The sequence below is a fragment of the Neolamprologus brichardi genome, chromosome 23, assembly GCF_056152115.1.
Source record: "Neolamprologus brichardi isolate AB-2024 chromosome 23, ASM5615211v1, whole genome shotgun sequence".
NCBI lineage: Eukaryota > Metazoa > Chordata > Actinopteri > Cichliformes > Cichlidae > Neolamprologus > Neolamprologus brichardi.
The window spans coordinates 14,907,957-14,935,292 of NC_142125.1; the positions used below are offsets into that span (position 1 = coordinate 14,907,957).

Below are 27,336 nucleotides of genomic sequence, written 5' to 3' on the forward strand. Positions count from 1 at the left end.
TTTATTGAGATTCGGATTCACGGTAAAATGCTAGGTCACTTTTACTCACTGATAAACTCCAAACATGCTACGCTTCTTGTACATGTAGCAATATGATTACAAAGAACCGAAACTCAGAACATGGCAGCATGCGTGATTAAAATACATTTAAACCTAACGTATAGGAATCTGACATCTAGTACAATATCATAAATGCTATTACTGTGTTTAGAAAATATCACACTTTGTATCCGGGCAAACTCAATTTTTCTCACTATGTGTATTTCTATTGGTAAAATAGAAATTAAACTACAGAAGTAAGCATGACAAATGCTGTAGTTGAATAAATAAAGCGCACTATGAATACAAAGTACTAGTACATGAAATTCACATCCAAAAAGTCCAAATCGGCAAAAAGAGTAAGCAGTAACTGACTGGCAATCCAGCTTCCCTGAATGATTACAAATGCACTGGTCTATTAATTTTGTCACAGTAATGTTTTTAGTATCAGTGATCCAAAATCTTATCTACTCAAGAGCAGTACTTAAATATTTTAATTGTATTTGTATTATTCTTCGCAAGGGTTAAGAACAATAAGCTGCCTATCATTTGAAGCTGGTATGTCTAGTGTATGTTTGGCTTCTGCCACTGTTGCTACAGAGTGGTGGTGCATTTATGTATTTCCACACTTCCTTTGGGAAATGTGTTGTAAAGTTCATGGCTGTAGTGCATGATTGAAGAAGTCGTATGATAAAATGCCTAAATGCAAAACTGCTATATTGTGGGTAACATTAATTACATTTACAGTCCATTCACAGTTTTAAAAAAAGGGTTCAGTGCTCTCGTAATGAGTTTCATATCACACCATTAAACTGTCAGCTCCAGTGTCAGTGCTGTGCTGGTGGTAATTTTTATCCCAAGACATTCTCGTGGGAACCCAGCACCCTGGGGAAACAGAGTGAACATTTTACAGCTCATGGCACTCTAAATAAATATTTCACATTAGCATATGTAAAGTGGTGCCCTATAACCTTTTGTCCAATGTTTCTTGACCTTAATAACTGAAATGAAACAGCTGTAGCACAGTAATGGATATGTACAGTTCTTGTCTTTAACAGGCTGCGACACTTTTGTCCCCATGTTTCTGCACATGCTGTGCAAGTTTTGTGGAACACTGGAAAGATTTGTCACATTCTGTGCAAACAAAAATCCTCCCTGCACAGTTTTGCTCCTGATGAAGCTTCAGTTTTGCTGGGTGGCTAAAATTCTTGCTGCAGCCCACGCAGTTGTGGGGTTTCTCTTTACTATGTATGAACTGGTGACGAACCAGACGGGAAGCCATGGCAAATGCAACGCCACATTCTGTGCACTTATGGGGCCGCACTCCGCTGTGAATGGCTTCATGCTCGGTCAGGTTGGAGGACTTTGTGAAACACTTGGAGCACACAGAGCAGACAAAAGGACGCACTCCTCTGTGGATTTTCTGGTGCTCTGCCATGCGGCTAGCCAGGGCAAACCTCTTCCCACAGTCGGAGCAGGAGAAGGGTCTTTCTCCCAGGTGCTTACGCTCGTGGCGCTTCAGAGCTAGGGGTTTATTGAAGGTCTTGCCGCAGTGCGTGCATGGGAAGGGCTTGTCATTGGTGTGCATGTTCCGCTCATGCTTCCGCAGGTCTGATGAGCGGATGAAATCCTTGCCGCAGGTGTCACAGATGTATGGCTTTTCACCAGTGTGTGTACGGATATGCTTACGGTAATCTGAGGACCAGATATAGGTTTTGACACAGAAGGGGCAGTGATACGGTCTTTCACCCGTGTGCAGACGCTTGTGTTGCTGCAGCGTGCCTTGATGAGAGTAAGCCTTGCCACATATATCACATACATGCGGCTTGAGGCCTGTGTGTGTTTGTAAGTGACTCTGCAGGTTGCACAGCTTCTTGAAAGCCCATTGGCAGTGCGTGCATTTGAATGGACGTTCCTCTGAGTCAGTGTCAACTCCATTGCGTTTTTTCATTGCTACCAAAAGTCGAGGGATTTTGTCGTCTTTACACTTTTTAAGCAATTTCATAAGTGAAGGACTATTTACATTCAGATGTTTGGTCTTATTCTCACCTTCGCTTGGAGAAGATTCCTCACTACTTAACTCTAGCTTAGATGTCCTCTGTTGGTCTGAGACATCACTTTGGCTCTTGGATTGTTTCAAGAACATCCTTTCATTCTGTGTCACAGCATCCAGGAGCACGTCATTTGGTTTACATGTTTCATTGGTCTTAGTGTATGTAGTGCATCGTAGCGATGCCCCTTTGTGTTCTTGCTCATCCTGGATTGGTGTTTCTTCTCCTGGTGAAAGCCCCGCAAACCTCTCCACAAGAGAGAAGTTTGGTGTTTGAGGATTCAGATAAAGAATTCCAGTTTCATTACTCTCTGGGAACGGCTTCATCCTTACACCATTACTTCCAAATGAAGACTCTATATTCACACTGTGAGTGTTACTCAAGATGTATCCACCCAGGGGAAAATGAGTGACACTTCCCTTCCTTTTCCTTTTCCTTTTTTTGTCAACATCTGTCCCAGTAGACATCTGCAGAATGACACTGATTTTGTCAGAAATGTGTTTTAAATAATTTATTTATTTATTTTTACTCATAACTGATGCCACGCAGACTTTCAGCAGCAAGTCTGCTGTTGCTGCATGCACCAGTATCATGTAAATATCCCACACATGCTCTGGCACCATGCTCGTCATATGACACCAGAACTTTACTATGTAGCGTTATATTACTATAAAAATAAAAACAACTCATTATTTTGTAATTTCACACATGAAATGGTTTTATAGAGCAGCTTACCCTGGAGTCTCCACGCGAGCAGGTCAGATCCCGGAGATGCCAGGGAGATGTACTAGCCCGGGTACTAGTATAACTCTATGAGAGATGTCCGGTTGCGTTAACGGGCGGAGTTTGGCAGCAAGCCTCTGTAGGTCAGCATCTATCCTGCAAGTCAGCAGCAGCAGCAATTATAACTTCACAGCCGGGCTCAATTTACCCTCCGCTCACTGAACTTGCCACCCGTTTTACATATGACTTGTCGAGTAATTGCATCAGACGGAGACTTTCAGATTGCGTTGGACGGTAGAAAGTCGGAAACTTTAACAGTTTACTCGCTTAAGTTGGATCCTTGAACTGGAAAGACTAACTTTTAATTAACTTTTAGTTTACCAACACTCTTTTTTGACTCTTTTTCTTTTCTTTTTATTAATTTGTTTTTAACAGCTTAAAAGAATAGAAATAAAAACAACAATAACAACAACAACAACAACAACAAATAAATAAAATAAAATGTTTTTGATAGTGTGTGAGTTAGTGCCGCCGTCCGCGCATTGATATTTAGGTTACGCTCTCAGGAGGGCGTTAATGAGACGTTCAAATTACCTTTAAGCCAAGGAAGAAACAAAATGCAACACTCTACTTAAATTACATATCACAAACCTGGAAACACTTTTGCTCAGTTTAAGTTTACTCGCACTCGCTATTAGTGAGTGAACGGGTATAAAATAATGGTCGTATTTGTAAGTATGCGACTAGTGCATTGATATTTTAATTAAATGCATTATGAGGTCAGGTGGAGACGGACAGAAATTTAAACCCTTTGCTTGTTAAATAATTACACTGAGCTGAAAACATTTGACCAACACTAACCGTTAAGTCTGTTTCAGCACAGCTAATATTCAAGTATATTTTCATTCACCGTTAAACTCTAACCGTTAGTAATAATCTAAGAGTGAGCACCGTACTGTCCAAAAGTCTATAAAGTATCACACTGATGACGGCGTTTCAGATCACAGCAAAGTTATTTTCACCTCTATTTTAAGTTCCTGAGCATTTTGAGGTAACGACCACAAGATGTCACTGTTCACCAGATATTTTGCCAAGTCAGAAGCAAAACTGTGGAAAATCACCAGCTCTACGAAAAAGAGAAAAAAGGGTGAATTTTAGAATGCATCTTATTGTAGACATCTGTGTTGCTTTAGAAAATAACACGATGTTTTCAACTCAGTCTCTGAATGAAAAAAATATCTATGGATATATCAACAGATGAATCTTGTTGGTTTCGAAACAACAGAAGTTCTGAAGGATACTTATAAGTGCCTGACATATGCTTAACAAAATCAACATGGGAGAATGGCTTCAACTTAGTGCCCCCCTTGTTTAGAGAACACTGTGTACAGCTTTTATGATAAATAAGTTGCAGTCCAGTTTTTTGCCAGTAGATGGCCTCGAAATATCCATTCAGAGTCACAGGTGTGATATGAAACAGAGTCATCATGGAAAAGGAAATAAGGGAATCCACTTGTCCTGTAATCAAATTATAATAATATTTCTTTCATACTCAATAGTAGGACATGTCTTTATTATTTTTGAGAACTCATGTTTTTCCCTCCCTCATAAAATCCTCCAGTTGTTGACATCAGTGGCCTACGAGCTTTCCTATTTTTCCCTGTCAGAATAATGGTGGGGGGTTTTTTTGTTTTTGTTTTTTACACTATAGGGACTGACAGGATTTAAACCTGCATGTGTTAAGTAACTTAAATCTTAATTAAATGGACAGTTGTAGTCTGCACTCAGAGCACTTTCCCAGGAGAACAGATTGAAATCAGATCCTTAACAAATCACCTTTACAGGGCTGCATTTTCCATTCGTTTGAACCTCAACACAAAGTTTTGGCTTCAGTTTCCCACACATATCCGCCACAAGAATACCTGCACATGTCTTCTCACATAAGCTTTCAGGGATATTGCCCCCTTTGTTGAACAGTAGGTACAAACGGAAGATGTGATACACCAATTTAGGATATTTTCATAGATATCACAAATAAAAGAACAATGAAAATAATCTCTGGAGTTGTGCATATTTATGTGTTGTCCAACATTTAGTTTTGTGAAAACCATCATCTTTAGTTTATTTCAAGTTTATTCATCAAGTTCCAAGTTTGAAAAAGTAACTCTAACTCTACATAATGTTAAAACCAGATCAGGAGTTAAACTGGTAATTACTCCTTTTCTTTGTATATGTATCAACTTGAAGCTGTCATAACAAAGCTTTGGTGGATGTTGCATAAGTGACGTGAACCCGGATGCCGAAGCTGTACTAACAATCAGCATGAAGAGCATCACCCAGGAAGTCTCTGTTGGGAGTAAAAAGATTGTGGTTTGTTAGTTTACTTTGTGTTTGTGTTTTTTCCAGACCCACAGTAAAGAAAGTGTTATAATCCCCTTGTGATTCCTTCAAAGCAAGTAATGGAAAGAGAGCGACTCTTCCTCCAAATGCAAATTTTAGTTCTACTCACACTGACTGACCTGCTTTTCCTTGGAAGTTACACTTGAATAAACATTTTATCGATTTCCATGCAACTCATTCAAGTGCATTGAAAAAGTGCAGAGTCATCCTGGGGGTGGTTCTTCAATTTCATGCTGGAGAGTAAACTGCCTTAATTGAGAACATACCCAAATGGGGAATTTTCCACAGACCTTGACTCTGTGGCTGTGGAAATTGTTGGTTTTTTTCACTGTTCATCCACTTACACAAGTTCTACCTTAAAGGACATATTGTACCACTCAATAAAAATTTGGTGTGGTTTCACTTCTCAGTAAAGTTTTTCCATGTAGATTTTCTTTTTGTGCCAAACTGGTTCGTGCATGGGGTGATGAGGTACAGGGGGAGAACAAAATGAAAACAGCTTACAATAGAGTGCAATGCAAAGCACAACAGTAACCCGACAGAGCTGAATTAAGATTCTTTATGATGCTGAACACTGTAAATGATAACAAACTGTAATGTATTTAATTCAAACCTGATTTGATCACTGGTTATTTTAATGTAGCTGCAGGCTTACTTCTCATGTGCACAATTAGTGGTTCAGTATGTTTGCATCTTGACTCTTGGACGAAGCTGACGAGCTTGGCACCATCGTTGGCATGCAGGATTCATGACTCCAATGGGCTTCTAAATATAGTAAGGAACAGTTGTACCAATGCACTATTGCAAAATATCCTGTGATAGTAATAATATATGATTTTAGTGTTGAATAAGCCAGTACCCCTGGCTTGAAAGTGTTTACTAACCTGTTGCTGGTAAGTATCCTTCCTAATCTTATTTACTATCTGTGGAAATAAGGTCACAGAAAGATGGGACCCTAAACTTATACCATTCATTAGGGTGAATATTACAGTCTTTAGGAGACTAAAAACTGCCCTCTTTGTCCTCAGTGGGTTTTTTTTAAGTGAATTTGGTTCTTCAAGCTCACACCTGCAGTTTCCCAATTTACAAGGATTTTCATTCTCTTATTTCTCTGCAATTGAGAAAATTTTAATTAGAGTCCATTAAGAACTGGACTTGTATGAGTCCACTTTACCTTAGTATGTGATTATAGTTTGCCATCAGCAATTGCATTTGACAGGTACTGTTGAATAAGTATAATTAAAGGCTTAAAGCGCATACAAAGCCCATACAACTAATCCACTTAAAGCAAGTTCCAGCTCATGGTATATTTTGGTATATTTTTGTTTTTGTTGTTTGTTAGGCTGCCCATACTAAAACTTAGATTATGCTTTTATGTAGTGTTAGTGAATTATTATTATTTTGTTTTGTTTTGTGACATGGATTATTTTGTAAACATCTCCCTCGTGTACAAAGTTATCAACAGTACTCCTATATTTAAAAATTTCCACTCTGCCTTGACTGTTTTTAAAGTACACACATTTACAACATTTGAATCTGGGGAAATTTTTATTTCTGGAAGTGGCTAAAATTAGGGGCTCCAACTTTACAGCAACAATTTGGGAACCTTTATTTATTTGCATGCAAGAGTGAGATAAGAACAGATGAGCTGGAGGTGCTGGAAGGTGGACTTTGTTAGTTGTTATTTGGAAGGAGCCACTTCTGTTGATTCACCATACTGCTAATCTGTTTTCCCACAAGCACCTTACCTCTTCTAGATGTTATGTAACAGATGTGCATGGGAGAACACAATTGTCTGAGGCACTTTGATTTGGGCATTCACTTCTTCAGCCAGTTTCCAAAAAATAAGTTAGTCACATGTGAGAACAGTCCAATGAATTTCCAACAAGCGAGTGGGTTTAATGTATCTAGTCCCCTGCACTGTCTGCATCTCGGTGCTCTCACCTAACTTAAACTGTATATTTCCAAAAGTGAAAACAATCTGATGGAGTCAGTCAGAGAATATCTCCTGCTGTGTACTACACTGGAAAAAGGACATCAGATGATGATTCTAACAGCATTTTCAATTTTTTAAAGTAGTCTTGAGAAATAGTTCTCCAGGCTTTCTGAAGCTTTTTTTATTTGTTAAACCACAACTACACATAACACACAACATATCAAATAACTAATTTTAAACAGTATCTTTAGGCCCCTTGTTACTAGCAACCTGTTGCATAAACAGACCATCCCATTACTTTAACTGAATCTGAAAAAAGATAACACAGTTTAACAGAAATAAAATTGCAGTTTCGTACCAACAGTATGATTCCCAAAGATCTATTTAGCTGAAAGCCTGTCATATTTTTGCATGGTGTGCAGTGTATCCTTAAAAAGGTTGGGGAAGCTGGACACATTGAATGTGTCATATGCAAAAACAATAAAGGTATCCTGATTCTGACATGGGGGACAAAAGAACATGTAGCAAGTCTAGAAACTATCTGAAGCACACGAATGGTATCTGAAAGTCATTTGCTTAAGTAATAGGGGGGGAAAATCCAACAAAGACCTGATAGTACCTTAGAGATGCAACTGACCATTCAAGTTAATCAATCTACTGACTCACTCAAGCCTCATTTTCTTAAAAAATAGAAACAGGGAGAAAAAGTGTGGTAAACAAAATTGGACCTGTGATGGGGTGATGAAGACAAATTTTACTTTTACCAGTGTGTTGATAGAGTCAAGGTGACTCTGCCAGTCATGGATTGGCCTGCCCAGAGCTCAGACCTGATTATCGAAACAGTGTGGGATCATTTTACCAGAGAAGGGAACAAAAGGCAGCCACCATCCAAAGAAGAGCTTTGAATGTCCTTCAGTAATCCTGCAGAACTACTCCTGAGGACTATGTTAAAAAAACAACAACAACACTTGCTTCAAAGAGTTCAGGCTAATCATACCAAATCTAGATTTTCAAGTTTGTTAGAATTGTTTTTCTCCTATATACTGCATTTCCATGTATGATTCTATTTCCCAATCTGCCCAGTTACCACATCTGCTGCCTGCTGAGAAATGACGAGTTGAAAGTGACCACCCTGTCACTTCTAACCAAGCCCAAACCAAATTGTTAAAATACTAGTGAAAAATGATGGCGTAGCACTGCATATGAAAAGTTAGGAAAAAAAACCCTGTTTTCAGTGACGTTAGAATTGATTGATGAGTGAGGAGTGACACCATTGTCCTCTGCAATGTGTATCCCAGTGAATCAAGGCACAACTGTCGAAGGAAACATTATGCCCAAATAAGCGAGTCCAGCATTTCACACCCCAGAAAAGAGAATGAGCAGTAATGACGCAAAATTGCCATAAAACTGTAGTTATCCTGCAATATGTGCTTCAAAGACCTTTCAACAAGCCAACAGAATACAATTACCAGTAGGAAAACAGCTACATCTGCCAGCAACTAAGGCTTGATGCATACCATGCTATGTGTAGGCTGGATACTTTGACTTTATATTAATGAGCTTTATATGTAGCTTGTAGTTTGGTATTTGTCATTAACTTAAGCTAAGATAAGCTAAGCAAAACTAAGCAGCTCTTATTCGTAAGAAGATAGTTCCCAAAATGTTATCTGATTATAATGTTTTACAGGGACGTAAACAATCGGATTATTGCTGTCATCTAGATTTTATTTTGTGGCCGCCAAATATTTTATTATTTTCAATCACTTATATAACATGACTTATATGCACAACGATTTTTAACATAACAACAAGAAATGACAAAGGTTATCAAAACCAAAGGAAATATTAAAGGACAAGGTCAACTGAAGACAGGATGATTTAAGGCAAACAGGAAGATTGAACTTTTGTCTCAAGATTCTTTTGTCTTAGGACAGGATAGATATCTATTGAGCTTACTGTGTAGACAAATAGGTCTCAAATATCTTAATTACTGAGATATTTAGGTAGCCTCTGACATATAATAAAAACACTTTAAGTTAGTGTTTATTATATGTCAGAGGATGATGATTTATTGACATTTACAGTTGTATAATTAGGCAGCTGTTACAGTACTTGATACCAGTTTTACTCATTATTGGAAAGGATTACTTTCCTGGCTCTGTTTGAATTTAAAAAAAGGAATATGCTTTTTAAAAATCTTGCTCTGCACTTCTTTATCAAAGTATATCATGAACTATGTATGAATGAAATGTGCACTAGAAAGGTTTTTTTTCTCCAAGGTTTGCACATTGAGGGTTGCACTTTGAGAACACTGGAACATGTCATGATCATTAACGGGGTAAACACCTTGAGTGCCAGGAGACATCTGAATTCCAAAAATGGTCACAAAATCCATTAAATCCTGCAACATGTGTATAAAAATGTACGTCTCTAAGAAGGCCAGAAAATAATTTTTACTACTGTAATAGTGACAAAGCTGCTTTGTTTAGTGCTTTCATGTTATTCTACTTGCTTCAGGCTTACAGGCTCTATCTGATTGCATGCTAACCCTCTGCTCACTTGTGTGACCTTTGTAAAATTCCACAGCCTTTAACTCTGGGGTGGGGGTGGTGTTGTCCTTCTTGTAGGTCTTGGAATGGGGCATTATCAATGGCAGGATGAGATTTTAGGGGGAGAGGGGAGAATTTGCATTGTGAGAACCACAGAGTCCAGAAAGCCAATCCAAGTAAGAGAATCCCTTTTCGAAAACAACTCACAACTCAGTTAGCTGCTTTTGTTTCAAACTTATCCATCCCATTTGTTAGCAGTGATTAATTCATTGATTGCCACTTTTTTAACTACATTTGGATAGACAGTGACAAAAACAAAGATAGCCAAGGAGGAATTTATTGCTGATTGTCCTTGTCAGGGCAAAGACTAATCTGTTGTTTGAAGTAAGCACAGAAAATAGATCTAATCAGGTTTTTCAGTATTATTATGCAATTTCTTTTTTTTACATTTTTCCAAAGACCACAAAAGCATAGACACATGCGTACACACGCACACGCACAATAAGTGTGAATTTGCACTGCACACACAACACCACAGTTCACCCACCTACCCACTATGGGCCTGCACCGGGATGTTTGCTGGTACATTATTTATAATGTGTAAACACCATGTAGGGAAATGGGAACTGTGGAGAAGATGAAACCACATAATGTAGTTATTCTGTTAGAAGTATGAGACTGAGAGTGAGAGACTAAGCCATGGAATCCAAATTCAAGTCCCAGGGACCATGAAAGTTCGACTATCAAGCAAAAGTTCCCTGGTTTGAGCTTTGAAGGAGACATAAATCTTTTGTGGGATGGTATGGGGAAGGGCATCTGGTGTAAAAATCTGCCAAATCAACTATGTCGTAACTCTTTGTATGTAAGTGAGTCCCTAAGATCACATTTTCGGGCCTTGGTGTGAAATATGGGACACATGTGGATCCCACACAGAGGGACCCAGTTGGGCACCCCATTGTAAAATTATAAACATTTTACATATTTTTACTTAGTGTAAATCACAAAAAAAAGTTTTAAACTGAGTCATTTTGTAATGCTGGTTATATTCTGAACTATTTCTTTCAGTCTTTTCACAGTCAAGCTGGTAAACAATTAGCAGCTGCTTCTCCAAATGTCTATGCTAAACCAGACAAAATCCCCCCTAGCTGTTGATACATCAAAGGCAGACTGCAATTTCTGCAGTCTGCCTTTGATGTTGTTCAGTCCCATTTAACTCAACTTAAGTTAAATCCAGAGAAATCCAAGTTCATGTTATTCTCAAATGGCAAAGAGTTGTTAGCTACATCTCCTAAGATTAAAACAATTCAAGGAACTGAAATTGAAATGGTCACATCTTACAAGTATCTAGGGATCATTATAGATCAGAATTTGTCATTTAAGACTCACATTCAAAGGCTTGTGTCGAAGTTAAAACTAAAACTAGGTTACTTTTTTAGAAACCAATCCTGTTTCTCCCTCCAAGTGAGAAAACATTTGATTTGTGCAACCTTTTCACCTTTATTGGATTATGGTTACCTGCTTTTTATGAATGCACCTGCCCACTACCTAAAGAGGTTGGATACAGTGTACCATTGTGCTTTACGTTTTATTACTGGCTATGGAAATCGTGTACATCATTGTTCTTTGTATGCTGCTGCTAAATGTCCATCTTTGCATATTCGCAGACTCTCCCATTGGTTGATCTTTATCTATAAATCTCTCCCTGTGCTGGTTCCATCTTATTTATGTGTTTATATGTGTAAAAACCACAACCAATACAGCCTTCGTTCGCACAAAATCATACAATTGATTGTCCCAAAAATCAGAACAGAATTGGGGAAAAAGGCTTTTAAATACGCTGCCCCTGCTCCCTGGAATAATCTGCAGAAGGAACTGAAATGATCAGAATTGGTTACCTTGGGAGAGTTTAAGTCTGTCTTAAAGGAACGAGAGAACAGCTCTTTTACTCAGTGTGATTGTTTTTAATGTACTCTTAATTTGATCTGTTATTGTATATTTTACACATGTTGGTATGGAATATTATATTTGTTTTAAATGTTATATACCTATGTGGTATGTGACTTTTGTTGCCATGATGCCAGGTCTCTCTTGGAAATGAGATTTTTAATCTCAATGAGATTTTTTTACCTGGATAAATAAAGGACTAATAAATTAAAAAAAGGTACCAGTCTTGCAGAAACTGTCAAGTCAGGCTTCAGGTGTATCAGTTTTAAATTGAGAAAAGTTTCCAATTGCATGTACCATTCTGTGAAACAAGACACTAACTGATTTTGTTTTATTTTATTTTTTTACATTTCCATGTATTCAGCTTATACTTGGGACTGTCACTTTTATGCTTTTCCATGTCTCCTATCAGCAGCTCAGCTGTGGTGGACGTGCAGCAAGAGAGCAAAACTGATTAGGGCACACATACAAAAACACAAAGCACCTCCTTGTCCAACCATAACTGACTTTTTTGTGCAGAGTTTGGATATATCTTGAACTGAGCCATGTTGTTTCCCATTATCCAGCTGGAGAATGTACCTTAGTAACTGTCTGGTGGAAGAAGATGCATTGCTTTAAGGTCACATTTAATCCTGGTGGTGAAGCCGGTTCTCTTTGTGCAACTGCTGATTGTTTGTTTAAAATGGCAGTGACGTTTGTCACAATTGGTGGTGGTCCAGGCTTCGTCCGTGCTCCTTCTCCCAGGGTTCTCTAACCTCTCTGTCTCACTGTGCTGCTCTGCTTTCACAGCTGCACAACTTTCCAACCATCAGACCAACCATATTGCAACGATTTCCAGAACATGTCCCCAAAACTCACCACCACGTGAGTTGGGGGGGCAGTCACAACCAGTGTGTTGTCACCAATGGCAGTGCTGATAGCTAGGCTTGAAGGGCCTCCATAGAACAGGAGATTGCATTCATGTGATGAGATTAAACCTAACACGGACAAGCATGGTGCTTCATTTGCTGTCTGGACTACAGATATCTGATTAAACTGTGAACCTCTGGCTGAATTGCAAATAGGTTTGTAAACTCTGTTCTTTGTTTTGTGTACTATATTCCTCAACTGCCGCTGTTATGTAATTGCCTGGTATGGAAACCCAGCCTCTGCCTCTCTTACACACACTAGATTGCTTGAGCTTACACTGTGGCTGCCATGGAAACAAAGCCGAAGGCGTTATCTTTCTCTTCACGAGACCTTCCTTCTGACCAGTTTATCTCAAATATCGCCATGTTGTTGAAGGAAAACTGACAAAATTACACACCTTTCTACAGACAGTCCACCGGGGTTAAATAACATAAGGAGTGGCTGTGCTTGTAATGCAATAGGACAATTCAATAGGTTGTGAAACAGTATATATGCAGTAGAATAAATAAGCACATACAAGGAAGCTTGAGTATGTGCTGATAGTCTCGAGCTGTAAGGCTTGTTTGTGAAAACAGATTTTTTGGTTTTTCCTCCACTATATTTAACTAAAACAAAAACTATATAAAAAAAAAGACAAAATATGCTGTAAGGCAGTAACTTCTCTGGGATCCAAAATGCCTCTCTACAAGTGCTGGAACATTTCCTGAGCTTGGTTGCTGAGCATGATTTAAGGAGGCCAATGCGTGTGATTTGAAGTTCTTGTTTGGCAGTAAGCTCTTAAATAAATTGAGTTTGGTGGGTTCTAAAACTCCTGTCACGTGTATTATTGTAAGCTACATGCACTTTGGCTCCACTTTTCTTAAAGGCATCTGAGCTCAGAACACCATATTGAGCTGAATAGAAACTGACAGTTGAATCCATATACGTTAACTGCTTATCCATCCATTGTTGTGTGGCTATCCCAGCTGTCACAGGTAGAGAGGTGAGGCACAAGTCCATCTCAGGGCTTATACAGAGAGATAAACAGCTACTGACATGTACAGAAAACCTAATCAATCTAACATTTATAGAATTATCTAAAAATCTTGTGTCACTCCTCATTGCTTTATGCTTTGCTTGGCCAATGGGAAATAGGTGCAGCAATGTATTGAAACGTGCAATCATACATGGAAATATAGTACATAAGGCAAAAAAAATGAATTTAAACAATTCTATTAAGCTTGAAAGTCTGAACTATCTTGGGAAAGCTTTCTTGTAATTTCTTTAAGTAGTCTTCTACACTATTTCTCCAGGCTAACTGAAGGGCATTCAAAACTCTTCTTTAGATTTTGGCTGCCTCAAATCCAGGTAGGCTTTCAATGCATTCGCAGTGAGTTTGAGATTACACTGAAAAATAAAGCCATTTCTAATTTCCAGATGGTATTGCATGCATTGGATCAGAATTTGATGATATTCTGATGTGTTCATAATTCCATTAGATTTGACAGTAGATAGATTGACTGAAGAGCCAGATGCATCTCTCCAATCATGTGTCAGGTCTTTGCTGGATTTCTTTTCCTGTTTCTTAAGGACATAACTTTCAGACACTCTTTGTCTGCTGTAGATAGCTTTTTTTTCCACTTGCCACTTCTTCTGTCTTCCGCTTGTCCAGTTTTCTACATTTTTTTAAGGACGCATTGCACACCATACTGAGGTATACAAAGTTTTCAGCTGATAGGTCTTTATGAAACACATTGTTGGTGCACCATTCTGTTATATTTTTGTGAAACTGTATAATCTTTGGCATTTTTTTAATAGATTCAGTTAAAGAAATTGGAACAAATCACATGTTTTTGTGACAGGCTGCCGGTAACAGAATGCCTAAGGATACAGTTTAAACAGAGTTTTTTGCTAATTTGTTTTATGTGTAGATTCACAAATGGTTCATCCCTGTGAGGTTAAGTGAGGTTAGGTTCCTTTTGTGGTGCTTGAATTATGCATAGGTCATTGGCAAATTGCTTAATGACAGAAAACAAAACACACCCGTTCCTCTTTAAATGGTGCAAGGAGTGGACTGAACATGAGTGAAAAAGCAGCCAATGTCCTGAAAAACTTTTGAAAAAAAAAAATTTCAACAAAATCTGACCACTTCGATGCAAAATGTAAAGAGCCATTATTTTAAGGGGAAAACTGTTTCTAAGAAACTGTGAAAACCACTACTGTTCTGGCCATCTGTTCTGAAAAAAGCATCCTCACTGAATGAAGCAATTAGTTAACATGTTTTACCTTTTATGCCCCAGGTGTTCACCCCATGAACCTTGGAGAAAGTATGTTTTACAGCAGGTTTAGCAGACCAGAGCACTCTTCCAGACCAGCTCTTGGTCATGGTTTAATTTTCAGCAAGTAAAGCATGACATGAAGCTAACTTCCCAGGCCACCCATGTTTATGATATAGCCCCTCAAAGCTAAACAAAACTATGTTTCAGTTCAGTTCTGTCCTAGTCATTTTAGACACACAAGTCAAAATCCATCTAAAATATTAAAACAGTAAAAACGAACTACAACGACATAATGGCAACAATGATATAATGTTGTTGTCTGTATGTTTTATAATAAGTTAGCACCAGGAAAGTTCTGGGCTTGAATCTCCTGGCGTGCCTGGTTTGCTTTTTCACTCTGTGTATGCAGTCTGCTGCAGTCCAAAGACACGCGTGTTAGGTCAACTAATGATTATAAATTGTCCGGACATGTTTACAGGGTTGATAATGTGAATAGAGTTAGTAAAAAACTTTAAGTGGTCAGCAAAACTAGAAAAGCACGACATAAATGCCAGAACAATCCTTTACACCATGAGTACATATAAGGTCATTTGTTCCAGTGTTTCCAGACAGAAGAGGAATACTATGTGTCTCTCAGTAAAGGCCCTTATCATTATATTTTCACAATCCATTACTCGTCAAAAGTAATGTATGCAACAGATTCATGAGCAAAGGATAAATGGTGGAAACGATTCTAGTTACAAATGTGGCATCCACATGTTCTTTTTTTTAGCACGATCATGAATGTGTCATGAAATCTCAGCTGAAGTTTTGCAGTTTTGACAATAAAGTGGAGCACGGTGGGCTATAAACTGGCTATTTTAAAATTGTTTAATAAAATTTGAGCACCTCAAGGTTTACTTATACAGAAGTGACAAAAAGTTTGTTTTTCTGACTGTGTCCTTTTTTTTTAAAAAAAAGAAAAAAAGTGGAGCTATTCTGCTTAAAACTCATACCCAACATGGTCTAACTTTCAAATAATGTGGTCAACAATACCGGATAAATAAACATCTCAGGGTGCTTTATATTGTGAGGTGAAGAGAGAGAACACCAAAGATGAGAAAAGCCACAAAAAGCAAGCACTTGGCCTCAGTGAAGAGGAAAAACTCCCTTTTAACAAAAAGAGATCACCAACAGAATCAGACTTAGAGAATACTGGGAGTACTGGTTGGAGGTGGGGGGAGGAGCATGGAAAGACCATGATCAGCAAACAGGACAAGAACAAACTACAGGAGCGAAAGTACAAAAGTTGGATATTATTGTTATTATGATTGCTTCCGAGTTAAAGTTAAATAAAACATCATACTACAAACCACAAGCTGAACAGTTTCTGGGGAGTTGTTCCAACTTTTAGGGGACAACAAGAGTAATTCATCAAAGTATGATACATCAGATGGTAAATACGTCACTCCATTTCTGTACATTTGGAAAATATCGTCCACATGTAAATAAAAGGTATTTACCCTTTCAGACCCTGTTGGTCACTAGGAAGGTTCAGATGTGTTTCACCCCGTCTAACTTTTCTAGTTTGATGTAAATTCCACTAATACACGCTCCATAGCTGATACAGAAGGATTCCTCACGCTTTTGACTTGATAAACATTTACCATGATTAATTCAAGTCAAACATTTTAATGCATCCAGTAATAATATGCGTGTTGTTCATAACAATTGCTGTGTGACACATTATCAATTCTTCATATCTGCTTTGAATCTCCTGTCACTGCAACAATAGGGCCTTATGAACAACGAAACGAGGGAGGACTCTCTCCAAAGTCATGCATGTTTCAAATCTTTGCAAATTGATTTTCATGGGGGAGTAAAATAAACAGAGTGGCTGCCCAACGGAAAAATTGAATACACTTCTGCATGCTTTGAGAAAACGATAAGCAGTCGTGGAAAGCAGAACTGAAAGTGATTTGCGTAAAACATGAACAAGATGGGAAGAGGATGACCTGAGGAGCTGTCATGTCTGGACTAAAAGTTTGGCATGAAATCCACACTGAGCATCGAGCACTCTTATTTTGGCAAGAAAACATGTTGGGCATGTGCGTGTAGGGAATGACTCACTCTCATCAGCTCAGGTTTATTACAAAATGAGAGGCACCATATGTGGGTCTACGTTGTGGAGGTTTTAATTGAATTTGAATCCTTAGCACAGTATGCATGTGCCCTTTAATGGAGCAATGGAGATTAGTAATCAGCCTTGCTTATTAGTTCAAGTTGTGTAATGGTGACACAATTTGAGCCCTTTCTTTTTTACTATGATAGCTAAATAGTATTGTACAACTTCTCGAGCGCCTTCTCTTTTCCATTGAATCGCTGGTCTTTAGACAGACTTTAGTACATAGGCTGCCATCCTGTCTTTACTTTCTCAACCTACTTTAAGCCTCTAGCTTATCAAAGCTTGTGATTAAAACAACAGACCAGAAAGACAATCACACACTATTTTTGGACAGGCCTGTGCTAGAGTGAAATCTACTGTGATGTACTTAGCACAATCAGTGTGTTCAAGCCTTAACACGAAAAGATAAACCTACCAAAACCACTCTAAAGGTTCAGTGTAATCTTGTGCTTGAGTTTTTAAACTGAGAGGGGGGGGAGGGAGGGCTGTAATTTGTCTAAATTAATCACAGTTTGTTAAACATTACAGTGCATTTTCCCTTAATGACAGTCACATTTCAGGGATTCGTGTCAGCTGACAGTCCAGTGTCGTGCGAACGTGTTCCTGTTGGAATATAACTCCAGATAAAATGAAGTGTGTGGGATTAAGCTGCAAACAAGGCATACATAAAAATGTTAGCAGTTTATTAAAGAGCACAACAATTACAATTGTAAGAAGAGATAAAACAGACATGCATCGTTTTATAAAACCTACAAAAGTAAACTGGCTTACGTAGTAACCTTACCCATCCACAACCACTATCGAGACAGAGGCCAAGATTGCTTAAACATTCAAATGCCTTTGGGTTTTTGTCCTTTGGGGAAATGTAACAAGAGCTCCAGGAAAATGCTGCTGTTCTTAAATTTCCTTTAGTACAAGTTAAACACATTGTATTAGTGTGCATCTATACAAATTATCAGCTACTGTGACACCAAGACAAAATGTGGCAGTGTTTGTGTCAGTTGAATTCACAAAGAATGCAGGAATACTTAAATCATTATTTCATGTTTCAAGTAGAAATTTCAAAAAAATAAAGATTGGTTTGTCGAGTCTTGAAACAGACACAGAGCTAAATACAGTACTGCTAATGATACTTTTGTTTTAAACCGTTCACTTGCTGTAATTTGCGGGCTCATCGCCCTCTTCTTTGAGCAAACATGTGCGCACCAGTGCCTCTGTGACAGCATAAGGATCGCAGTTAGCGGATGGGCGACGGTCCTCGAAGTAGCCTTTCTTGTCTTGCCCCACTGAGCGAGGAATGCGGATGCTGGCCCCACGGTTGGCCACGCCGGCTGAGAACTCATCAATGCTCGAGGTTTCGTGACGACCAGTGAGACGTCTGGCGTTGTCGAGCCCACCCTTGGGATCGTAGGCCCGGATGTGATACCGGTGTCTTTTTGCCAACTTTTCAATGGATTCCTCGATGACTCTGAAGATGAGAGTTAGAGTTAGAAACACACCAAAACCCCACATTTCATTTATTAAACTTAACTGACTTTGAATTCATCCTTACTTAAGCCCGCCATCCTCTCTCATCTCCTTTGTGCTGAAGTTGGTATGGCAGCCAGCTCCATTCCAGTTCCCTGCGATAGGCTTGGGGTCAAAGGACACCACAACACCAAAATCTTCACAGACTCTGTGAAGGATGAAGCGAGCAACCCACAGGTGGTCTCCCATGTCGATACCTTCGCAAGGCCCAATCTGGAACTCCCACTAAAACACAACAAAGAAGGCATTATTAACAGTTACACTAATAATTACCTGTTTTTACACACTGCCTTTGTCATGATGGAAAATTACCTGTGCCGGCATGACTTCCGCATTACTCCCATAGATCTGAACCCCAGCATACAGACAAGCTCTATAGTGCGCCTCCACAATGTCTCGTCCGTATGCCTTATCTGCCCCGACTCCACAGTAATAAGGCCCTGATTAAGTGGAAAGAGACTAAACATTAACACTCAGCTGGGATTACTGATGTATATTCAACAAAATGAGCAAAGTTAGAGGCCGACATTCACCTTGTGGCCCGGGGAAGCCGTTGGAAGGCCAACCAAAGGGATGTCCATCTGTGCCCAGGATAGTGTACTCTTGTTCCATACCGAACCACGAGTGGTTGTTTTCCACCATGTTCATAATCTTCTTACAGGTGTATCGGAGGTTGGTCTCTGTTGGAACAGCGTCAGAAATTAGCTAAAACTTAAGACTGCTTAAAATCTCATGACGCCCCGGTTTGTAAATTTCCACTCACCTGCTGGTTTGCGGTTGTACTTGAGCACTTCACAGAGCACCAGCTTATTAGGGTCTTTTCTGAATGGGTCCCTGAACATGGCAGCAGGAATTAGGTACATGTCACTGTTGGAACCCTCTGACTGGTAGGTGCTGGAGCCGTCAAAGTTCCACTCAGGGAGATCTGGCAAAAAACAACAACAACCCTGTTCAAAAACCTTCTTAAAACGTGTCGCCATCCATGCTTTTTTATTTTCCTGAATGATATTGATCATACTGGAACTACGTCTTACCTTCTATTGTCTTGGGTTCAGAATCCAGAGTTTTGGTCTTACATCTCAGTCCCTCTCCAGATCCATCGATCCAAATGTACATGGCTTGTACCTTCTCCCCCTGAGGGAGGCTCATGTACTGCTGTTTAACAGCTTTGTTCAGTTTTGAACTCGCTGAGGTGGCCATTTTCTTGACCCTGAAAACCTACAGAGATAAATGGACGCATGATGAGCTTCAATTCAAATCAATGTGTCTGAAGGCATGTGTAAAACAGCAGGCAGGATGTCAGGTAAGTACACCTAAGTACCTAAATGCTACCGAAATCTCCATCACGACTGATTATACAACAGTTCCATCTGTGATCAGCCGGCCTGATCGACTATTGCTCTCACACAAACAGTTGTTTACTAGGAGCTCGCGTAAGTGGAAAAATACAACACAAGAGCAAATGGACGTTAGATGCAAGTTAACACTACTATCATTGTTTTTCCTCGCACGCACAAATTCTAAAAGCATTTAAAAAACGATTCGATTCAATTAAAAAAAACGACTTACCTAATGTTAAGTGTAAGAAAATATTAAAAGATGTACAGAGTCTGTGGATGTGTGTTTCCTGTGTAGGTTTCTATTGTTGTTCATTCCTGCTGCCCCTCACCGCGTCCCCTGTTGGATTTATAGTCCTGCTCGAACCACCTGATTGGTGGAAGGAAAACGTGATCTGCCCGTGACGCAGAGGAGATGTGTGAGCGAGTCGGTTTGCTCTCTGTGGCTGTGGCAGCAGATAACAAAAGGTTAAACATGTTCATGTTTCTCACATAAGCGCGTGAAGACACTCCCGTGGTTAAACAAAACAAACCGGCTTAAATTGTAACACGCAAAGTGGGTAAAACGACAGTTTTCATCCCCAATGAGTGTCGGCTGGCCTCGGAGAAGCGATAAACAAGCATTGCGCCCTCCACCGACTGCTCGGTGTACTGAAAAGATCAGGCTGTTCCCAAAGGTTCACATGTTTGGGAATTATTTAAAGCAAGGTAACATATAGGGACCATTTACCACACGTGACCTATAAATCCGATGAAATTCGCATTTGCAAACCCATGAAAAACGTTTCATGATATGCATTTTGTCATTTAATGATGTGAAATATCTCACAAGGTTTGGACCTTGTAGTGACGCCCTAGAAAAGCTGAAGTGTTGCAAACACTGCTGTTTTTATGGGAGGTTAAAAGATTTAGCAACACTGAGCAGATCTGTTGTTTGACACTGTCTTACATGCTGTGCTGCAATACTTTACCACACCTACGTGCTACACATGTAAATATAGTACAGTACTATTGAAACTAATATTGTGGGATTTATATCTACCTGCTTGGGTTTTATATACCTGGACTTAATAAAAATCAGCTGGTCCCTACTATGACTTAAAATTAGATAACATGTGTGGAAGAATAAAGCCTACCCTTCCTGCTTCCATCAGAAGTAAGAGGATAAGTAAGTATAAGGATAAGTCGTAACAAGAAGTACTTGATGAATTATTATGATATTTTGCCATAATGCACAGCACCATGTTTATAGAAAACCAACAACAGCATTTTAGAACAAAAACCTCATATCAACTGTAAAGCATCTGGAGGGGTGATGATTTGGGCTCATTTTGCAGCCTAGGCAGATTGCAGTCATCGGTGCCTCGGTCGACCATGAACTTCTTTTTTCTCTTTTTTGTTCTCGAGTCAAAGCTGTATAGTTTTATCAACTTTTTAAATGTTTGTTTTCAGTTTTTCTTTTCAGTGAATTTTAATCAGAGCTAGTTTTAGAGACAGTTGCTTGTGCCACTGTTGTTTCAGAGTTTTATTCAAACATGTTTAGATTTAATTTAATAGTTGCCCTGTTAGTTTAACTATTTCTAAAATTTGAAATCAGGTTAAGCATTTGTCACAACATTTCTTCCATGTTTTTCCATACATATGAATAATTCTGGCACCAATAAAAGACGTTTGGGGCTGACAACCAATATAAATTGCAAGAATTGTAACAAAACATATTTTAAACATTTTTAAAGTTTGATTTATGTTATTAAACCTTAAACACATTTTGTAATATGATGGCCAAAAATAACAGGGAAATGCATACTCCTGCTAAGTGAGGTAACAGAGTGTCTTCCTTAACTACACGTGAACCAGTCATGGTTACATTACCTCCAAACTGCCCTTTAGAAAGTGAAAACAAAAAAATATTTATTATAGTTTGTTTTTTGAGTGAATATAATTTCCGTCATTTTTCATTATTTCAAGCCTAATATGGGACTGTCATGCAATAAACGGGAAGCTATAGCTCCCATTTTATCAATAAATGAGGTCAATAAATGTGAATCTTCTTTTTAAATTCCTAACATAGACTATGAATCCAGAAGGTGGATTGCGTTGTCTACAGTCTTATATTATCATACGATTTATTTATTTATTTTGTGGTTGAAAGAAAATGCTAGCAAGGGTCCATATTGTGGTCTGCTAACCACTGGTTCAGACCACTTAAAAAATCAAGTGCAGATCCCAAAGTTGTATGTCATGCTGACTGTTGGAAAGATGTATTTAAGAAGATAGTTATCTAATGTATCAAATGTATAAGTTTGCTAGTTTTTTAAACAAAAAAACAGAAAGTCTGAGGTCTAAATTTAAAAAGACAGCATGTTTGTTGCTGAGAAAGTCCCTGCAGGCATATACAGTACTATCCAGAAGTCTTGATACACCCCTCCTTTCTTTATATTTTGCTTCCAAGGAGTCCGACTTTCTTGTCTTTTTCAAAATGGTCTTGAGAAATACATCTCCAGGCTTTCTGAAGGTCTTTCAAAGTGTTCCTTATGAATATTGGCTGCTTTTTACACTCATTTTCATTCCAGTTCTTCTACCTGACCATTTTCAGATGAAACTTTTTGTATGTTAAGCAGCTTAAGACCTGTACTTGACCTATGAATCATTCAAAGGCATCTACCTCAACAACTAGTTATGTGTCTACATATAACAGTCAGCTTAGCAAAGAACCAATTCTCAAAGGTGCACTTTACGGCCTGCTGCAAAAACACATTTCTTCCCCTCATTTTTTGGAGACGGGTTTTCTGTTGATCACTGCAGCTAGGATTGTCCCACAGATGCAAATGATACGATTCTGTACTGGAGCACGGCTAGATTAACCTCATAATGTGCCCTGGAGCAAAATGTCAAATTCATAATTTCCCCAGGCAACCATGTACCCGAATGAAGAGCTGAAACAAATGCTTAATCAAAATAATAATTAACTGACAGAAATTAATTAGGAACATTTGATAATCTGATAGCGTCTTCTCAGTAGTGAATATATGCTGGTTTCCAAATTTTCTGTTACTCTTACATAGAAAAACAAATCCACTCAAACATAGCTGGACTGGCCATCGGGCATACCGGGCATTTGCCCGGTGGGCCGCTGGCGATTTTTTGTTTTTATGGGCCGATTGATTTTTTTTTTTTTTTTTTTTTTTTTTTGGAAGGGTATAAATAATGAAAGGTGTTGGATTGGCCAATTGGTCATGATCGACTCTGGGCTGGACCAATTACAGCCGAGGAGGTCGGATGCACCCTCCCCCTTGTTTAGCAATCTTATAGGCCATCCATCGGCTCTTTGTTACTTCGGAAACATGGCTTAAACAATTTCCACGACGTAATCCGATAACAACCGATCTCTTTACCCGTCGGCTTCCCGTGGCTGTCATGCAACAGATGTTGTGCCAAAAAGTGATTGCCTGCCAAAAACTGATTTCCAATGTTTGCGTGTATTTTTTATGTGTAATATCTATGTTGGTAAAGAGACTTCGGCGTTTACAAAGGGGCTATATATGGAATTAAAAAATTATCTGTTTTTTCAAGTGTCTTTACAACTCTGTGTTATTGTACTTACATTATAACCAATCCGGTCCTTTATCCCCACTTTAAATATTTTTACAGAACTATTATAATATTTGAGCCATTTCTGCTGTCCAACTACTTCTTACAAAAGACATTTTTAATGTTAATTAGACTTTTTTCTAACGGCATAAATAAAGGTTATATAAAAGTCACTGCCAAAGACTGATTGCGGCTTCTACCTTGTTACACTAATGTTGTTTGTAGCTCAATATGACTTTATGTCATCCATGAGGGATGCATTTGACATATGTTTCACATATTATAGCCCAACAAGTTACTTATAGCAATTTAAATACGAGCAATCAGTTTTTGGCAAATACCGGAAATCAGTTTTTGGCAGACAATCACTTTTTGGCACAACACCGGCTATTGCAGTTAATAATACAACAGTTTCTTGCCATTTTTTGTGTTTCTTTTTATCGCTGTGTAACTGAGTTCAATTGAAAGCCTGCATGCGCTAGTACCGCTTGCCACAAGTTCCCAGAATCCTTTGCGGTTTTACCCCTGAATGACGTCACATTTTTGGTGGGCCGGTCTCTAGTCAAAATGCCGGGGCCGATTTTTTTGTCCCAGTCCAGCCCTGCACTCAAAGTTACAGTGGATCTGTTATGATGGTCATCTCAGACACAAAAACACTGGCTCTAAGAGACCCACCCATCTTCTGCTTATGAGGGGCAACCAGTCAGAGGAAATATAGCTATAGGATGATTTAAAGGGCTGCACCAAGGAGTACAAAATAAATAAAAATAACAACGATTATTTCAAAATGTGAATCATGCAAATCCACATTAGTAGAGTTAAACAGCAAAAACGGTTTGCTTTCGAAAGTGGATGAACTGAGAGACCACAACTAGGCCCAGTATAAGATAAAGATTATTTTGAACTGTGAGTCATGCGAAGTAGAGCACAAGAATATAAAAATGTTGTACATATGAGCATAATATGCACAATGCAATGTGCAGTTTTCTTCTTCTTCTTCTTCTTTTTTTTGGAACTGTATACATTAATCAATCAATTATCAAAGAAAATTCTCCATACTTCAGTGAGACTTTTGCTGCACAACAAATAACCTCAGTAGAAACTGGCACCTGTGGGGCCTTTGAGCAGTTGTATTGGAGATTTTAAAAAAAAGAAAAAGAAAAGATTTTTAGCCCATTTCAAAGCACCCCCAAATATTTCTAACTTTTTTTTTTTTTTTTTTTTTTTTTTTACAATATTTGCTACTTGTGACACACTGCTAAAAATATAAAAAAACACGCAGTACTTGGTTGAGACGTAATAGTTTAACAACATATAGATTCCCCCCCCCCCCCCCCCCAAAAAAAAAATAAAATAAAAATAAAATAATAATAATAAATCGTTGTTGTTCCAGCTCGCCTCTCCCCTTTTCTGGCTCTAGCCCCTTTCTGCCAGAGCGGTGGTGGCTGAGACGCAGCGGGGCGGAGGTGTAAGTTCCTGGCTCAAAACAGGACATGTTAGCTGCATTTAACCTTCAGTTACTCTTTACATAGGTAGGAGTCAGACCATGTTTCTTTTTAGCTGAAAAACATTACACCCAGGTAACCTGCTGTGTTGAAAACGTGTTTTCCGACTATGTTTGCTACCCTGCAATCCGTCCTGCTCTGTAGTAAATTCAGCGACATTTGACCGTCCTGTTGCTCCCATTGAAATTTATATAGCCTATTTAAAATCGAAAACTTGTTACCACTGGTTATTTTGTCATGTGTACATGTGCCGATATTAAACCCAAGGTAGTAACTAGCTAACTGACTGGATCCCCATTAACCTTATAACTCCTGTTGTGTGTGTGTGTGTGTATGTGTGTGTGTGTGTGTGTGTGTGTGTGTGTGTACAGAGAGACAGCCAGGTTCATAATGGATATAAGGACTTTTTTTTTTTTTTTTTTAAAAGGCGCCACATTTAGGTAAAAGTGTAAAATCAAATGATCCTCAATCAAGAATAATGTTGCATCAGTGTTTCAATATTTATATGTTTTATGTACATGTGGTTTGGTTATTTGCCTTTTGGTTCAAAGTACACTGAGAGAGGACTTTTTTATTAGTGATTAATAGTGTTTTTTTTTTCATATTAATGTAATTTTTTTCATCTAATTGAATACAATCTATATGTGTATGATTGTCAGTCCAAAGAGGGAGAGAGGAAAGTATATAAAAATATAGCAGGCTGACATTGAAACAAGAAGAAAAGGAAAGACAGTCAGCACCAAGGAGACAGTCAGAGAGAACTCAGGACAACTGGAGACATTTAAGGATGCAGGGACTGACAGGGAAGAAGTCTCATTGTGATGAGTAAAGTTTATGTTGCCTGGCTGGGCAGCTCTCTGGGTGCTCAGCACCCCCAAAGCTCTGATCCTAGAATCCCCCCTGATTACAACTAAGGTTAGTGAAGAAAACAGGTCTGAGTGCTCCAGCAAGCAGAAAACAAGTCTTTCCACTTGGAGCTGTTTCAACAACAATTACAGCGTGAACATCTAATTTGAATATACGTCACCAGTAAAACACATGTAGACCTGTCACTGTGCATAACAACAGGGATTGGGAAGACACATTATATGACGTTTCAGATATGTTTTTACATGTTTACCTGTCAGAAACAAAAGGCCTTATCTGTTGTTAAAAGTCATAGGCAGAGCAGGTCTGAGGTCAACACGTTCTCACTCCCAAAGCCTAACATTTTATGCTAGGTGACAAATCGTCAACATATCACGTTTTCGGGCACAAAACACGTTCCTACGTGATGACATCGGAAAACTGAGGACATATGAGAACCGTTTGGACTCAATCTACACATGTTTGCTCTTTTCCTTAAAATCGCTTGGGAAAACACTATTTCACGTCATTACAGTGCTGGTTAAGGTAAGGAATAAGGTTATGGTTAGGCTTAGGGATAAGGTTATGGTTAGGGCTGCAATACAGGGCTGGAACGTCTATTACCGCGGGAGCGTAATTCCACTGGATTTAATCCATAAACCGCGAACCATAAGAAGGTTAGGGTCACCTTTCGCGTTCCTCAGGAACGCCGCGGGACGTGACAAAACGTCGGGATGTTACGCCTCGGGATTGAGAACGGGCTCCTTAGGTTTGAGCTCACATGCTCAGAGCAGTGTGTCGTGTTGAAATCAGAGTTGTCTTAGATAAAGCTGAGGACAGGCACTATAATAGCTTGCTTTGAAGTTAGGGGTTCCACCAAGGTCCAATATTAGAGAAATGAGGATTAATTTATACTGTGAATCATGCAAAACAACTCTCTGCAGTCCCAAAATTAAGATATGAATCACAGTTTGTGTCTTGGCAAAAGAATATCTTAAAACATGAATTTTTCATCAGTTAACTACTTGAATGCACAATGTATGTAATGCCATACAATGTTCCCCAGCAACTGTATACCTTCAAAATAAAAGCATATACTACAGTACTACAGTGAGACCAAAACCTTATTTCTACTTATAGCTTTGCATTCAAAACTACTAAAAACCAATTAATGAAGGCTAACAGAAGGTCTGCCACAAGGGCGTAGATTTGGCATGGACGGAAGGCACATGTCCCCACCAATATCCAGCGATTACTGAATTGTCCCCACCAATAATTTGATCTCTTCGAGTAAAGAAAAACTAACCCGATAGAAAGAAAAAAAAGATCTGTCAGCGTCTCATTCACCCAGCGGTGCAGAAAGAGTTAAACTACGTTCTCTAGTGGAGTCCTACGTCATGTGACAAATATGGCCAATGTGATTGGCTGTGCCTTTCAGGGAGCTCTGTTTAGTTTTAGCGGCGGCAAGCCTGCGCTGCCAGGAGGAGAGGAGGACGGCAGCAAAAAAGAAGAACCTGGATATAAGAAAGTAATTTTCAAAGAAACCTGTATGTCACT

General features: G+C 38.9%; 2 protein-coding genes across 2 annotated transcripts; both read right to left on the minus strand.

Moving 5' to 3' along the window:
* Positions 1 to 19: 19 nt before the first annotated feature.
* Positions 20 to 2,957, minus strand: znf648 (zinc finger protein 648). Its single transcript, XM_006790494.2, has 2 exons — positions 2,826 to 2,957; positions 20 to 2,557 (listed from the first exon to the last, which is right to left on the minus strand). Exon 2 carries the CDS (start codon positions 2,555 to 2,557, stop codon positions 1,091 to 1,093), a length of 1,467 nt encoding a protein of 488 aa, XP_006790557.2. The 5' UTR covers positions 2,826 to 2,957; the 3' UTR covers positions 20 to 1,090.
* Positions 2,958 to 17,639: 14,682 nt separating this feature from the next.
* On the minus strand, positions 17,640 to 20,198 carry glulb (glutamate-ammonia ligase (glutamine synthase) b). Its single transcript, XM_006790495.3, has 7 exons — positions 20,070 to 20,198; positions 19,535 to 19,718; positions 19,264 to 19,425; positions 19,034 to 19,180; positions 18,813 to 18,940; positions 18,526 to 18,725; positions 17,640 to 18,441 (listed from the first exon to the last, which is right to left on the minus strand). Exons 2-7 carry the CDS (start codon positions 19,698 to 19,700, stop codon positions 18,123 to 18,125), a joined length of 1,122 nt encoding a protein of 373 aa, XP_006790558.1. The 5' UTR covers positions 19,701 to 19,718; positions 20,070 to 20,198; the 3' UTR covers positions 17,640 to 18,122.
* Positions 20,199 to 27,336: the final 7,138 nt, after the last annotated feature.

Excerpts from the sequence above, each read along its gene's own strand:
- glulb (XM_006790495.3), bottom strand. The coding sequence starts at position 19,700 with ATGGCCACCTCAGCGAGTTCAAAACTGAACAAAGCTGTTAAACAGCAG. Across the intron at positions 19,426-19,534 it reads TGAACCCAAGACAATAGAAG|ATCTCCCTGAGTGGAACTTT; the intron begins GTAAGACGTAGT and ends GTTTTTTGCCAG. Across the intron at positions 19,181-19,263 it reads GTACAACCGCAAACCAGCAG|AGACCAACCTCCGATACACC; the intron begins GTGAGTGGAAAT and ends CTGTTCCAACAG.
- znf648 (XM_006790494.2), bottom strand. The coding sequence starts at position 2,557 with ATGTCTACTGGGACAGATGTTGACAAAAAAAGGAAAAGGAAAAGGAAG.